The sequence below is a fragment of the Manis javanica genome, chromosome 4 (genome assembly GCF_040802235.1).
Source record: "Manis javanica isolate MJ-LG chromosome 4, MJ_LKY, whole genome shotgun sequence".
In the NCBI taxonomy this organism is placed as follows: domain Eukaryota; kingdom Metazoa; phylum Chordata; class Mammalia; order Pholidota; family Manidae; genus Manis; species Manis javanica.
Genome location: NC_133159.1, coordinates 64,929,191 through 64,945,692, shown reverse-complemented (window position 1 = coordinate 64,945,692; position 16,502 = coordinate 64,929,191). Strand labels below are relative to the sequence as shown.

The 16,502-nt window shown below is 46.7% G+C and overlaps 1 protein-coding gene across 4 annotated transcripts in view; it reads right to left on the bottom strand.

The window, feature by feature from the left end:
* The window catches only part of MIGA1 (mitoguardin 1), a 122,834-nt gene that overhangs the window by 14,062 nt on the left and 92,270 nt on the right, over window positions 1-16,502 (bottom strand). For all 4 annotated transcript variants that reach the window (XR_012130216.1, XM_073234164.1, XM_073234166.1 and 1 more), the window contains one exon: window positions 1-16,502. This exon is cut by the window's left edge. Coding sequence is in view for 3 of the 4 variants with exons in the window: in XM_073234164.1 (XP_073090265.1) it covers window positions 16,284-16,502 (219 nt within the window). In the remaining variant the exon portion in view is untranslated.

The window sequence follows — 16,502 nt, the reverse complement described above, 5'->3', positions numbered from 1 at the left end:
AGTGCGAGATTGTGTCTCATGTTTACAATTTGTTGTGGCTAACACTATAATGATGGTGAGGGTTCTGGGGCAGCGGGAGGGCTAGGGTAAGGGATAAGTGTTCAGTAATGAGCAAGGGCAGGATAGCGCTACTGTTACAGTGAGAATCTGGCTCTGATGTGAGGGTTAGAGCGAGATTGAGCTACAGGTTTGCGGTGAGCTGTGGGTGATGTCGATGTTGACAGTGAAGGGTCACCTCCAGGAGCCAGTGCTAAGTTTAGGGTTAGGGGTTCAGTAAGGTCTACGGGCAGGATTGGGTTACAGTTACATTAGGATTTGGCTCTGATGTGATGCTGACAGAGAGATTGAATGACAGTGTTACAGTGAGACATTGGGGACATTGATATTCATTGTAGGGTTCTGTTCCAAGATTCAGGGCTGGGGTTAGTGGTTGGTGTTTGAGAAGATATACGGAGCTGACAGGGTTTCTGTTCAAGTTAGGGTCTGGCTGTGATGTTAGGGTGAGTGCAAGATTGTGTCTCAGGTTTACGATTTGGTGGGGCTGACACTTAAATGATGTTGTGGAGTCTGGTGCAGTGGCCAAAGCTATGGTTAGAGTTATGTGTTCGGTAATGGCTATGGGCAGGATAGCGCTATGGTTACAGTGAGGATCTGGCACTGATGTGAGGGTGAGGGCGAGATTGAATGAAAGGTTTACGGTGAGCTGTGGTTGATTTTAATGTTGACTGTGAGGGGTCTGTTCCAGAGGCCAGGGCTAGGGTTAGGTTTAGGGGTTCAGTAAGGTGTATGGACACATAGTGGGTATGGTTACATTTAGGATTCAGCTCTGATGTGAGGGCGACCACGAGATTGAATAACAGGGTTACAGTGTGACATGGGTCACGCTGATATTCATGGTAGGGGTCCGTTCCAAGAGTCAGGGCTAGTTTTAGGGTTCAGTGTTTAAGAAGGCGCATAGGGGTGATAGGGTTTCGGTTCGAGTTAGGTTCTGGCTATAATGTGAGGGTGAGTACGAGATTGTGTCTCAGGTTTACGATTTGATAGGGCTGACATTAAAATGATGGTGAGGGGTCCGGTTCAAGTGCCAGGGCTAGGGTTAGGGTTAAGTGTGCAGTAGTGGTTATGGGCAGAATAGTGCTACAGTTACAGTGAGGATCTGGCTCTGATGTGAGGGTGTGGGAGAGACTGAGCGACAGGTTTATGGTGAACTGTGGGTGATGTCATTGCTGACCGTGAGGTGTCAGGTCCAGTGGCCTTAGTTAGGGTTAGGGTTAGGGTTTCAGTAAGGTGTATGGGCAGGGTAGGGTTATGGTTACAATTCAGATTCACCTCTGTTTTGAAGGCGATAGCGAGATTGAATGACAGTGTTACAGTGAGACATGGGTGACGTCGATATTGATGGTAGGGGTCTGTTCCAAGAGTCAGGGCTAGGGTTAGAGTTTGGTGTTCGGGTAGGTGTATGGGGGTGATAGGTTTTCCATTCGAGTTAGGGTCCAGCTTTAATGTGAGGGTGAGTGAGAGATTGTTTCTCAGGTTTACAATTTGGTTGTGCTAACACTAAAATGATGGTGAAGTGTCTGGTGCCGGAGTCAGGGACAGGGTTAGGGTTAAGTGTTCGGTAATGGTTATGGGCATTATAGCACTATGGTTACAGTGAGGATCTGGCTGTGAGGTGAGAGTGAGGGCGAGATTGAGCGACTGGTTTATGGTGAGCTGTGGGTGATGTAGATGCTGAATGTGAGGGGTCAGGTCCAGGGCGAGGGCTAGGGTTAGGGTTATGGGTTCGGTAAGGTGTATGGGCAAGATAGGGTAATGTTTACATTTAGGATTCAGCTCTGATGTGAGGGCGACAGCCAGATTGAATGACACTGTTGCAGTGAAACATGGCTTACATCAATATTCATGGTAGGTGTCTGTTCCAAGGGCCAGGGCTAGGGTTAGAGTTGGGTGTTTGTGAAGTTGTATGGGGGTGATAGGGTTTCAGTTTGAGTTAGGGTCTGACTGTGATATGAGGGCGAGTGCGAGATTGTGTCTCAGGTTTATGATTTGGTGGGGCTGACACTAAAATGATGGTGAGGGGTCCAGTGCAGGGGCCAGGACTTGGGTTAGGGTTAAGTGTTTTTTAATGGGTACGTGCAGGATAGCACTATGTTTACAGTGAGGATCTGGCACTGATGTGGGGGTCAGGCCGAGAATGAGTGACAGGTTTACGGTGTGCTGTGGGTGTTGTCAATGTTGACCATGAGGGGCCAGATCCAGGGGCCAGGGATGTGGTTAGGATTAGTGCTTCGGTAAGGTACTCAGGAATGATAGAGTTATGATCATATTTAGGATTCAGTTCTGATGTGAGGGCATCAGCGAGACTGAATGTGAGTGTAGCAGTAAGACATGGGTGATGTCAGTATTCATGGTATGGGTCTGTTCCAAGAGTCAGGGCTAGGGTTAGTGTTCAGTTTTTGGGTAGGTGTACGTGGGGTGATAGTGTTTCATTTCATGTTAGTGTCTGGCTGTGATGTGAGATGAGTGCGAGATTGTGTCTCACGTTTACAATTTGGTGGGGCTGACACGAAAATGATGGTGAGGTGTCTAGTTCAGGGGCCACGGCCAGGGTTAGGGTTAAGTGTTCCATAATGGGTACAGGCAGGATGGAGCTATGTTTACAGTGAAGATCTGGATCAGAAATGACAGTGAGAGTGAGACTCAGCCACAGGTTTACAGTGACCTGAGGGTGATGTCGATGTTGACCATGAGGGATCAGGTCCAGGTTTCAGGGCTATAGTTAGGGTTAGGGGTTCGGTAAGGTGTACTGGCAGGATAGGGTTAGGGTTATATTTAGGATTTGGCTCTGATGTGAGGGTGAAAGTGAGATTGAATGACAGTATTACAGTGAGACATGGGTGACGTCAATATTCACTGTAGGGGTCTGTTCCAAGAGTCAGGGCTATGGTTAGTATTCGGTGTTTGGGACGGTGTACATGTGTCATAGCGTTTTGGTTCAAGTAAGGATCCAGCTGTGATTTGAGGGTGTGTGCGAGATTGTGTCTCAGGTTAAAAATTTCGTGATGATGCCAATAAAATGATGGTGAGGGGTCCAGTGCACGGGCCAGTGCTATGGATACGCTTAAGTGTTCAGCTATGGGAACGGCCAGGATAGCGCTACGATTACAGTGAGGATCTGGCTCTGATGTAAGAGTGTGGGCGAGGTTGAGCGACAGGTTTACGGTGAGCTTTGGGTAATGTCGATGTTGACTTTGAGGGGTCACGTCCATGGGCCAGTACTATGGTTAGATTACATGTTCATTAAGGTGTTCAGGCAGGATAGGGTTATGGTTACATTTAGGATTTGGCTCTGATGTGATGGCAACAGCAAGACTGAATGACAGTGTTACAGTGAGACATGGATGACACTGATATTCACGGAAGGCATTTGTTTCAAGTGTCTGGGCTAGGGTTAGGTTTCTGTGTTTTGGAATGTGTATGGGGGCGATAGGGTTTCTCTTCAAGTTAGGGTCCAGCTGTGATGTGACGGTGAGTGCGAGATTGTGTCTCAGGTTTACGATTTGGTGCGTCTGACACGAAAATAATGGTGAGGGTTCAAGTCAAGGGACCAGGGCTAGGATTAGTGTTAAGTGATTGGTACAGGCAGGATAATGCTATGGTTATAATGAGGATCTGGCTCTGATGTGAGGGTGAGGTTGAGAATGAGTAACATTTTGTGGTGAGTTGCGGGTGATGTCGATGTTGACCATGAGGGATCAGTTCCATGGGTCAGGGCTAGGGCCTGGGTTAGGATTTCTGTACAGTGTATGGGCAGGATAGGGTTACAGTTACATTTAGGTTTTGGCTCTGATGTGAAGGCGAGAGCGAGATTGAATTACAGTGTTATAGTGAGACATGGGTGACGTCGGTTTTCGTGGTAGGTTTCTGTTCCCAATGTCAGGGCCAGGGTTAGGGTTAGGCGTTTGGGAAGGTTTATGGGACTGATAGGGTTCCGGTTAGAGTTAGGGTCTGGCTGTGATGTGAGGGAGAGTGCAAAATTGTGTCACAGTTTTAGAATTTGCTGGGGCTGACACCAAAACGATGGTGAGGTGTCAGATCGAGGGGCCAGGGCTAGGGTTAAGGTTAAGTGGTCAGTAATGTGTTCGGGCAGGATAGTGGTATGGTTACATTGAGGATCTGTCTCTGATGTGAGGGTTAGAGCGAGATTGAGTGACAGGTTTACGATGAGCTGTGGGTGATGTTGATGTAGACCATGAGGGTTAGGGTCCAGGGGTCAGGACTAGGGTTATGTTTAGCTGTTCAGTAAGGTGTACAGGCAGGATAGGTTTACAGTTACATTCAGGATTCAGCTCTGATGTGAGAGTGACAGTGAGATTGAATTACAGTGTTACAGTGAGACATGGGTGACGTCGATATTATGGTAGGGGTGTGCTCCAAGAGTCAGGGCGAGGGTTAGTTTAGGTATTTGGGAAGAGGTACGGGTCTAATATGGTCTGGTTAGAGTTAGGGTCTGGGTGTGAGTATGACTGTGAAATTGTGTGTCAGGTTTATGATTTGGTGAGGCTGACATGAAAATGATGTTGAGGGGTGAGGTCCAAGGGCCAGGGCTAGGGTTAGGGTTAAGTGTTTGGTAATGGGGATGGACCAGGTAGCGCTTCTGTTACAGTGAGGATCTGGCTCTGAAGTGAGGGTGAGGTCGAGATTGAGTGACAGGTTTACAGCGAGTTGTGGCTGATGTTGATGTTGATCGTGAGGGGTAAGGTCCAGTGGCCAGAGCTAGGGATAGGGTTAGGAGTTCAGTACCGTGTACGGGCCGGATAGGGTTATGGTAACATTTAAGTTTTGGCTCTGATGTGAGGGCAAGAGCGAGATTGAATTACAGTGTTACAGTGAGACATGGGTGACATTGATATTCATGTTAGGGGTCTATTCCAAGATTCAACACTAGGGTTAGGGTTAGGTGTTTGGGAAGGTGTACGGATCTGATAGGGTTTCTGTGAGAGTTAGGGTCTGGCTGTGATGTGAGGGAGAGTGCGAGATTGTCTCACAGTTTTACAATTTGGTGGGGCTGACACCAAAACGATGGTGAGGTGTCAGATCCAGGGGCCAGGGCTAGGGTTAAGGTTAAGTGGTTGGTAATTTGTTCGGGCAGGATAGTGGTATGGTTACAGTGAGGATCTGTCTCTGATGTGAGGGTTAGAGCGAGATTGAGTGACAGGTTTACGGTGAGCTGTGGGTGATGTTGATGTAGACCGTGAGGGTTCAGTCTCAGGGGTCAGGACTAGGGTTATGTTTAGCTGTTTGGCAAGGTGTACGGGCAGGATGGGTTTACGGCTACATTCAGTATTCAGCTCTGATGTGAAGGCGAGAGCGAGATTGAATTACAGTGTTACAGTGAGACATGGGTGATGTCGATATTCATGGTATGTGTCTGTTCGAAGAGTCAGGGCTAGGGTTAGGGTTAGGTGTTTGGGAAGGTATATGGGGCTCATTGGGTTTCGGTTAGAGTTAGGGTATGGCTGTGATGTGAGGGTGAGTGCGAGATTGTGTCATGTTTATTATTTGGTGGGACTGATACCAAAATGATGATTAGGGGTCAGATCCAGGAGCCAGGGCTAGGGCTAGGGTTAGGGTTAAGTGTTCGGTAATGGGTATGGGCAGGATACCTCTATGGTTACAGTGACAATCTGGCTCTGATGTTAGGTTTAAGGCGAGATTGTGTGACATATTTACAGTGTGCTGTGGGTGATGTTGTTGTAGACCGTGAGGCTTCAGGCCCATGTGCCAGGGCTAGGGTTATGATTAGGTGTACGCTAAGGTATACGGGCTGGATAGGGTTACGGTTACATTTAGGACTTGGCTCTGATGTCAGGGTGACAGCGTGGTCGAATAACAGTGTTACAGTGAGACATGTGTGACATCGATATTCATGGTAGGGGTCTGTTCCAAGAGTCAGGGCTAGGGTTAGTGTTAGGAGTTTGGGAAAGCGTACGGTCTAATAGGATGCAGTTAGATTTAGGGTTCAGGTGTGATGTGCATGTGACTGTGAAATTGTGTCTCAGGTTTATAATTTGGTGGGACTGACACAAAAATGATGGTTTGGGGTCAGGTCCAGTGGCCAGGGCTAGGGTTAGGGTTAAGGGCTCGGTAATGCAAACGAGCAGGATAGCGCGACTGTTACAGTGAGGATCTGGCTCTGATGTGAGGGTGTGGGCGAGATTGAACAACAGGTTTACAGTGAGCTGTGGGTGATGTTGATTTTGTACATGAGGGGTCAGTTACAGGAGCCAGTGATAGGGTTTTGATTAGGGTTTTGGTAAGGTGTACAAGCAGGATAGGGTTATGGTTACATACAGGATTAGGCTCTGATGTGAGGGTGACAGTGAGATTGAATGACATTGTTATAGGTAGACATGGGTGACATCTATATTCATGGTAGTGGTCTGTTCCAATAGTCAGGGCTAGGGATAGGGTTCAGTGTTTGGGAAGGTGTACGGGGATGTTAGGGTTTCCATTAGAGTTACAGTCTGGCTGTGATGTGAGGGTGAGTGCAAGACTGTGTCTCAGGTTTACGATGTGGTGCAGCTGACACTAAAATGATGGTGAGGGTTCCTGTGCATGGGCCAGGGCTAGGGTGAAGGATAAGTGTCCATAAATGGGTATAGGCAGGATAGCGCTATGTTTACAGTGAGGTTCTTACCCTGAAGTGAAGGTGAGGGCGTGTTTGAGTGACAGGTTTATGCTGAGCTGTGGGTTATGTCGATGTTGACTGTGAGGGGTCAGGTCCAGGGACCAGGGCTAGGGTTAGTGTTCGGGGTTCATTAAGCTGTACTTGCAGGACAGGGCTATGGTTACATTTAGGATTCGGCTCTGATGTGAGGGTGAAAGCGAGATTGAATGGCAGTGTTACAATGAGACATGGGTGACGTCAATATTCACGCTAGGGGTCTGTTCCGAGAGTCAGGGCTAGGTTTAGGTTTCGGGGTTTGTGACATTGTATGGGGGCGATAGGGTTTCTGATCAAGTTAGGATCTGGCTTTGGTGTTAGGGTAACTGCGATATTGTGTCTCAGTATTACTATTTGGTGGGGCTGACACTAAAATGATGGTAAGGGGTCCGGTGCACGGGCCAAGGCTAGGGTGAGGATTACGTGTAGGGTAATCGGAACAGGCAGGATAGTGCTATAGTTACACTGAGGATCTGGGTCTTAAGTGAGGGTGAGGGCGAATTTGAGTGACAGTTTTATGGTGAGCTGTGGGTGATGTCGATTTTGATGGTTACGGGTCAGGTCCACAGGCCAGGGCTAGGGATAGGGTTAAGTGCTCAGTAATGCGTATGAGCAGGATAGCGCTAAGGTTACAGTGAGGATCTGGCTCTGATGTGAGGGTGAGGGTGAGACTGAGCAACAGGTTTACAGTAAGCTCTGGGTGATATCGATTTTGTATGTGAGGGGTCAGTTACAGGGGCCAGTGATAGGGTTATGATTAGGGTTTTGGTAAGGTGTACAAGCAGGATAGGGTTATGGTTACATTTAGGATTCGGCTCAGATGTGAGGGTGACAGCTAGATTGAATGACATTGTTACAGGTAGACATGCGTTTCATCTATATTCATGGTAGAGGTCTGTTCCAAGAGTTCAGGCTATGGTTAGGGTTCGGTGTTTGAGAAGGTATACAGGGATGTTAGGGTTTCCATTAGAGTTACTGTCCAGCTGTGATGCAAGGGTGAGTGCGAGACTGTGTCTCAGGTTTACGATTTGGTGGGGCTGAAACTAAAATGATGGTGAGGGGTCCAGTGCATGGGCCAGGGCTGGGGTGAGGGATAAGTGTTCAAAATTGGCACGGGCAGGATAGCCCCATGGTTGCAGTGAGAATCTTGCTCTGAATTGAGGGTGAGGGTAAGTTTGAGCAACAAGTTTACACTGAGCTGTGTGTTATGTTGATGTTGTCCATGATTGGTCAGGTCCAGGGGCCAAGGCTAGGGTTAAGGTTAGGTGTTCATTAAGTTGTTCTTGCAGGATAGGATTATGGTTACATTTAGAATTTGGCTCTGATGTGAGGGTGAAAGCGAGATTGAATGAGTGTTACAGTGAGACATGGGTGATGTCAATATTCATGGTAGGGGTCTGTTCTGAGAGTCAGGGCTAGGGTTAGGTTTTGGGGTTTGTCACATTGTACAGGGGTGATAGGGTTTCTGATGGAGTTAGGGTCTGGCTGTGATGTTAGGGTAAGTGCGAGATTGTGTCTCAGGATTACGATTTGGTGGGGCTGACACTAAAATGATGTGAGGGGTCCGGTGCACAGGCCAGGGCTAGGGTGAGGGTTATGTGTAGAGTAATGGGAATGGGAAGGATAGCGCTATGGTTACACTGAGGATCTGGGTCTTAAGTGAGGGTGAGGGTGAATTTGAGCAACAGTTTTATGGTGAGCTGTGGGTGATATTGATTTTGATGGTTATTGGTCAGGTCCACGCGCCAGGGCTAGGGTTAGGGTTAGGGGTTTGGTAAGGTGTACAGGCAGGATAGGGTTATGGTTACATTTAGGGTTTGGCTCTGATGGGTGGGTGACTGCGAGTTTGAATGAGTGTTATGGTGAGACACTGGTGATGTCGATATTCACGGTAGGGTTCTGTTCCAAGAGTCAGGGCTAGGGTTAAGGTTTATGGTATGGAAAGTGTAGGGGGTGATAGGGTCTCCTTTCGATTCAGGGTCTGGCTGTGATGGGAAGGTGGGTGTGAGATTGTGTCTCAGATTTACGACATAGTGGGGCTGACACTAAAATGATGGCGACAGGTCTGGTGCAGGGGCCAGGGCTAGGGTGAGAGTTAACTGTTGGTTAATGGATTCAGGCAGGATAGTGCTAAGGTTACAGTGAGGATCTGGCTCTGATTTGAGGGTGGGGGCGAGATTGAGCTACAGGTTTACAGTGAGCTGTGGGTGATGTTGATGTTGACCTTGAGTGGTCAGGTGGGGCCAGGATTACGGTTAGGGTTTCGGTAACTTGTCCAGGCAGCACAGGGTTATGGTCACATTTTGGATTCGGCTCTGATGTGAGGGCAACAGTGAAATTCAATGAAAGTGTTACAGTGAGACATGAGTGACGTCGATATTCACGGTAGGGGTCTGTTCCAAGTCAGGGCTATGGCTAGGGTTTGGTTTTTGGGAAAGTGTACAGGGATGATAGGGTCTCTGTTCGATTTAGGGTCTGGCTGTGATGTGAGGGTGAGTGTGAGATTGTGCCTCAGGTTTTTGATTTGTTGGTGCTGATACTAAAATTATGGTGAGGTGTCCAGTGCAGGGGCCAGGGCTAGCGTTAGGGTTAAGTGTTTGGTAATGGCTATGGGCAGGATAGTGCTACATAGGGTTACAGTGAGGACCTGGTCTGATGTGAGGGTGATGGCGAGATTGAGTGACAGGTTTACTGTGTGCTGTGTGTGATGTTGATGTTGAACGTGAGAGGTCAGGTCCAGTGGCCTGGGCTAGGTTTAGGTTTATGGGTTCGGTAAGGTTTATGGGCAGGACTGGGTTATGGTTACATTGTGGATTCATCTCTGATGTGAGAGTGACAGCGAAATTGAATGACAGTGTTACAGTGAGACATGGGTGACGTCGATATTCAAGGTAGGGGTCTGACCCAAAATTCAGGGCTAGGGCTTTGTTTAGGTGTTTAGAATGGGGTACAGGGCTGATAGGGTTTCAGTTAGAGTTCGGGTCCATCTGTGATGTGAGGGTGGGTGCGAGATTGTGTCTCAGGTTTACGATTTGATGGGACTGACACAAAAATGATGGTGACGGTTCAGGTCCAGGGGCCAGGGATAGGGATAGGGTAAAGTGTTCGGTAAAGGGTATGGGCAGGATAGTGCTCTAGTTACAGTGAGCATCTGGCTCTGATGTGAGGGTGAGGGCTAGAATGAGTGACATGTTTAAGGTGAGTTTTGGGTAATGTCATTGTTCACTGTGAGGGTTCAAGTCTATGGGCCAGGGCGAGGGCTGGGTTTAGGGATTCGCTAAGGTGTACGTGTAGGATAGGGTTATGGTTACATTTATTATTCAGCTCTGATGTGAGTGGCACAGCGAGATTGAATTACAGTGTTACAGTGAGACATGAATGACATAGATATTCATGGTAGTGGTCTGTTCCCAGTGTCAGGGCTAGGGTTAGGGTTCAGTGTTTGGGAAGGTGTACAGGGCTAATAGGTTATCCATTACAGTTAGGGTCCGGGTGTGATGTGAGGGTGAGTGCCAGATTGTGTCCCATGTTTGCGATTTGGTGGGGCTGACACAAAAATAATGGTGAGGGTCAGGTCCAGGGGCCAGGGCTAGGGTTCTGTTTAAGTGTTTGGTAACGTGTACGGGCAGGATTGTGCTATGGTTACAGTAAGGATTTGTCTCTGATGTGAGGGTGAGGGTGAGATGGAGCAACACTTTTACGGTGAGTTGTGGGTTATGTCAATATTGACGAATGCAGGACAGGTCCAGGGGCCAGGGCTAGGGTTAGGGTTAAGTGTTCAGTAATGGGTACAGGTAGGATAGCACTATGGTTACATTGTGAATTTGGCTCTGATGTGAGGGTGAGGGCAAGATTGAGCAACAGGTTTATGGTGAGTTGTCGGTGATGTCAATGTTGACCATGAGGGTTCACGTCCAATGGCCAGGGTTAGGGTTAGGTTTAGGGGTTCGGTAAATTGTACAGGCAGGACAGTTTTATGGTTACATTTAGGATTCAGCTCTTATGTGAGGGTGACAGTGAGATGGAATTACATTGTTACAGTGAGATATGGGTGATGTCAATATTCATGGTAGGGGTCTGTTCAAAGAGTTAGGGCAAGGCTTAGAGTTAGCTGTTTGGAAAAGTGTACAGGGCTCATATGGTTTTGGTTAGAGTTAGCGTCTGGCTGCGGTGTGAGGGTGACTGCGAGATTGTGCCTCAGGTTTACGATTTGGTGGGGCTGACACGAAAATGATGCTGAGGGGTCAGGTCCCGGGACCAGGGCTAGGGTTATGGTTGAGTGTTTGGTACAGGCAGAATAGTACTACGGTTACAGTGAAGATCTGGCTCTGATGTGAGGGTGAGAGCGATATTAAGCGACAGGTTTATGGTCAGTGGTGGGTGACGTCAATGTTGATCGTGAGGTGTCAGGACCAGGGGCCAGGGCTAGTGTTAGGATTAGGGTTTTGGTAAGGTGTATGGGCAGGATAGGGTTACGGTTACATTTGTTATTCGGCTCTCATGTGAGGGCGAGTGAGAGATTGAATTAGTGTTACAGTGAGAAATGGGTGCCGTCAATATTCATGGTAGGGGTCTGTTCCAAGAGTCAGGGCTTAGGGTTAGAGTTAGATGTTTGGGATGCTGTACGGGGCTGATAGGCTTTCGGTTCAAGTTAGGGTCTGGCTGTGATGTGAGGTTGAGTGTGAGATTCTGTCTCAGGTTTGCAATTTGGTGGGTCTGACATGAAAATGATGGTGAGGTGTCAGATCCAGGGGCCATGGATAGGGTTAGGATAAAGTGTTTCGTAATGGATATGGGTAGGATAGTGCTATGGTTACTGTGAGGATCTGGCTCTGATGTGACAGTGAAGCCAAAATTGAGTGCCAGGTTTATGGTGAGTCGTGGGTGATGTCGATGTTGACCATGAGGGTTCAGGTCAAGGGGCCAGGACTAGTGTTAGGGTTAGTGGTTCAGTAAGTTTTATGGGCGGGATAGGTTTATGGTTACACTGAGGATATGGCTCTGATGTGAGGGCGACACCGTGATTGAGCTGCAGGCTTATAGTGAGGTGTGGGTGATGTTGATGTTGACCATGAGGGTTCTGGTCCATGTGCATGGCCAGGTTTAGGGTTAGGTGTTCTGTAAGATCTACGGGATGGATAGAATTACAGTTAGAGTTTGAGTCCGGCTCTGATGGGAGGACAAGTGTGGGCATTTATTTCAGGGTTACAGTGAAGCGTGGCTTTTTTCGATGGTGACTGTGAGGGGTCAGACTGAGTGTCCTGGGGTAGGCTTAGGGTTTGTTGTTCAGCAAGGTGTATGGGGAGGATAGGATTATGTTTACATTTAGGATCCGGCTCTGATGTGAGGGTGACAGTGAGATTGAGCTACAGTGTTACCATGAGGCATAGGTGATGTCGATGGTGATGACAGGGGTCTGGTCCAAGAGCCAGGGCTAGGGTAAGGGTTAGGTGTTTGGGAAGGTGTACAGAGGGGAGAGATTTTCGGTAAGACTTAGGGTACAGCTGTGATGTGAGGGTGAGTACGATTGTTTCAGGTTTTCGTTTTGACTGGGGTGATACTGAAACAAATGGTGAGGTGTCAGGTGAAGGGGCCAGGGCTAGGTTTATGGTTAGGAGTTTGATAAGGTGTAGGGGCAGGATTGTGTACAGTTACAGTTAGGAACCAGCTCTGGTGTGACGTTGAGGGTGAGACTGGGGTTCAGGTTTAGGTGGAGGCATGGTGGAAGGTTGAAGGTGACCATGAGGGCTCAGGTGCCAAAGGTAAGCTACAGTTAGGGTTAGGTGCTTGGTAAGGTGTACTGGGAGGAAAGGGTTTGGTTACATTTAGGGCCAGGCTCTGATGTGATGGTGAGGGAGGGATTGAACTTCAGGCTAACAGTGAAGTGCGGGGCATGTCAATGGTGACGGTAGGGGTCTGGACCACAAGCCAGGGCTAGGGTTAGGGTTAGGCATTTGGAAAGTTGTACAGGGAGGATAGGTTTACATTTACAGTTAGGATACGGCTGTGATGTGAGCACGAGGGTAAGATAGAGGTTCAGTGTTACTGTGTGGCATTGGTGATGTCCATGGTGACCATGAGGGATGAGGTCCAAGGACCAGGGCTAGGGTTAGGGTTAGGAGTCCGATAAGGTGAATGGTCAGGATAGTATCACATTTACAGTTAGGAACTGGCTTTAATGTGAGGGTGAAGCAAGTTTCAGATTCAGGATTATGCGGAGGTGTGGTAGACATCGATGCTGACCGTTAGGGACAAGGTGCAAGGTCAGGGCTAGGGTTAGGGTTAGGTGTTCGGTAAGGTTACTTGGTAGAATCTGTTGCAGTTAGAGTTAGGATCTGGCTCTGATGTGAGGACGAGGGCAAGACTGAGGTTCAGATTTATGGTGAGGCATGGGGGACGTTGATGATGTCAGTCAGGTGTCAGGTCCAGGGGCCCTCAGCTAGGGTTAGGTTTAGTGTTCGGTAATGTGTACAGGCAGGATAGGGTTATGATTACATTGAGGATCCGGCTCAGATGTGATGGTAATGCAGTGATTGAGCTGCAGGTTTACGGTGAGGTGTGGGTGATGTTGATGTTGACCATGAGGGGTCAGGCTTAAGGGCATGGCTAGGGTTAGGGATAGCTCTTCCATAAGGTGCATGGGGCAGACAGACTTATGGTTAGAGATAGGGTCCGGCTCTGATGTGAGGGTGAGTGCAGATATGAACTTCAGGGTTACAGTGAAGCATGGCTGTTGTCGATGGTGTTTGGTAATGTGTACGGGCAGGATAGGGTTACAGTTACACTGAGAATATGGCTCACTTCCTCCACTCTGAGTGACAACTGTCATGGTGACACACTGACCTTCAGACAGCGACTGAGCTGCCAAAATTTTCTGTTCAGCTTGAAGCTGATCAGTAGCCCTTGGCTTAAGGATGAGTAAGAGCTTAAAGACAGAGGGCAGATCCTTCACAGGCCACTGGGGCTGTTTACAGAGCACACTGAACAGACACAGTGGCAGAGTTTTCTCTTTTGGGAGCAGAGCAATAGTTCTTCCATTATTGTACTGTCCGCTCACCAAAGACCAAGACAGGTCTCTCTCTCTCCTTCACAGAAGATCTGCCATGAGGTAGTCCAGTGTCTGGTAAATTTTGAAAGACACCTCAGGGTGAGCATAATACACCCTGATTGAGGGCGACACCATGATTGAGCTGCAGGTTTACGGTGAGGTGTGGGTGATGATGTTGACTGTGAGGGATTGGGTCCAAGGGCAGGGCTAGGGTTAGGATTATGTGTTCCATAGGTGTATGGGGCAGATAGCATTATGGTTAGAGTTAGGGTCTGGCTCTGACATGAGGCTGAGTGTGGGTATGAACTTCAGGGTTACAGTGAAGCATTGCTGTTGTCGATGGTGACAGTAAGTGGTCAGGTCGAGTGGCCTGGGCTAGGGTTAAGGTTTGGTGTTCGGCTAGGTGTATGGCAGGATAGGGGTATGGTTACATTTAGGATCCAGCTGTGATGTGAGGGCAACAGCGAGATTGAGCTACAGTGTTACTGTGAGGCATAGGTGAAGTCAATGGTGATGGTAGGCGTCTGGTCCAAGAGCCAGGGCTAGGCTGAGGGTTAGGTGTTCGTGAAGGTGTACAGGGGGGAGAGGTTTTCGGTTAGAGTTAGGGTCTGGCTGTGATGTGAGGGAGAGTACGAGATTATGTTTCAGGTTTTCAATGGGCTGACATTGAAATGGATGGTGAGGTGTCAAGTCAAGGGGCCAGAGATAAGTTTATGGTTAGGAGTTTGTTAAAGTGTACGGGCAGGATTGTGTACAGTTACAGTTAGGAACCAGCTCCTGTGTGATGGCGAGGGTGAGATTGAGGTTAAGGTTTATGGGGAGGCATGGTGGAATGTCGAAGGTAACCATGAGGGCTCAGGTGCCAAAGCTGTGCTACAGTTAGGGTTAGGTGTTCGGTAAGGTGTACTGGGAGGAAAGGGTTTTGGATACATTTATGGTGAGGCTCTGAAGTGAGGGCGAGGGAGAGATTGAACTTCAGGCTTACACTGAAGCATGTGTCACGTCGAACAATAAGGATTATGAAGAGCCAATTGTTAAATTAAGAATTATGTAAAAAAAGTCAAGGAGCTATATACTCATAAAATATTAAAGCATAATTTCATATTGTTTAATGCAAGTAACCTACACATTATGGAACAGTACATGCAGACAGCATAAATTCTGAATCCCCTATTTTATAGCTAGTATTACATAAATGTGCCACATACATAAATTTCAAAACATAAAGGATTATGTTCTCCCTACTTTTTAATTTTCTATTCATTAATCAGAAATTAGGCACTTTAATCTAAAAATGCACTTTTTAAAAAATGTATTTTAGATTTTTCTGGGTAACTCACTCTAAAATGAATAAAGTTCACCTTAGGAACAAAATCAACAAATCCAATCCACTGATATACTGAGTCAACCACTCCATAAGTGGTATATGACCTAGAAAAAAAATTAATGCAACTCTGAAAGTATCTAAAATACTCTGAATAACCTTATTCATATGAACAATCAACCCATTTATTCATATAAAAGACATGAAATATACTTCCATACCATTAAAAAATATTTTGTTCTATATTCGGGGGGGGGACCTTCCTTAAAATCTAAGACTCAAAATATGAATATTTTAAAAATATGGGCATAATATGACAAATTCCCAGTGTGCTAAGTTCTCTGTGGGAATGACTAAGAGCCAGTTTTGGAGGAGAAATGTTTGCTGTACCAAGATTAATAACTTCAGATATTGAGAGAGAATCTCAAGACTAAACTGGAAAAATTTTAATTGGCTGTCATAGTAATGTCATCTTTTCAATCAGTATTCATTCAAGGAAAGAATGCTCTACTCCATAAAAAGATTTTTTTTAATTCATTCAGTCTCTCTATTGTAACTTATAGGACCAATAGTAAAACACTTCTCAGTGTCAATTCATTTAAATGCTTAATAATGATACTCAGCTATTACAGTTTCTTTGATTCAAGTACATAAGCAAATGCACAAGCAATAATGTAAGCAGTACATATTAAACACCACTACTGCCTAAACTTGATTAAACAATGAATAATTTTAATACTAAAAATACATTCTCAGGCAAAATTAAGTTTGTTGGCACTAGGAATTATATATTCTTGCATGTACGGGCCACAAAGGTGTTGGCTAAAATGTATATTTTCAAATGCAAAGCATAAAAACAGAGCTTTGAGAATGATTCTGGACATTACAGACGGCGTCAAGACAAGAAAATCAACTAACTCCCAAGTACTGGCTTCAACTCAAGCAATATTTCTGTGAAATATACAACATTTCACAACTTAAGTCATTACCTAAACAATATAAAAAGCTGCTTTGGATACTACAGAGGGATTCAATGACAGAACTTCTGTGTAATACAGTAAAGTCATTCTTTACCGGATTGTTTTTTCCTCCCTGAGTCCATATCCGCCAATTCTTTATGTGTTACAAAATCAATAGTTACCTTAAATATTTCATAGCACACTCAAATTGTACATTTATGGTCCCTACTGTACTTTGGCTTCCAACAGGCTGCTGGACATAACATGGCCATGACTACTTACACAACTACTAGTATGCCTCAGTGCATCAGCTCCAAGATAGGCCATTAAAAGCTCAGTGCGGCGAATGAGTAACTGCATAAGGTCTTCCGCCAAACTGTCTATACTGGAATAGCGAACCTTCTCAAAATCAAAAATGTCTTTAAGAAAGAAAAGAACTTGATT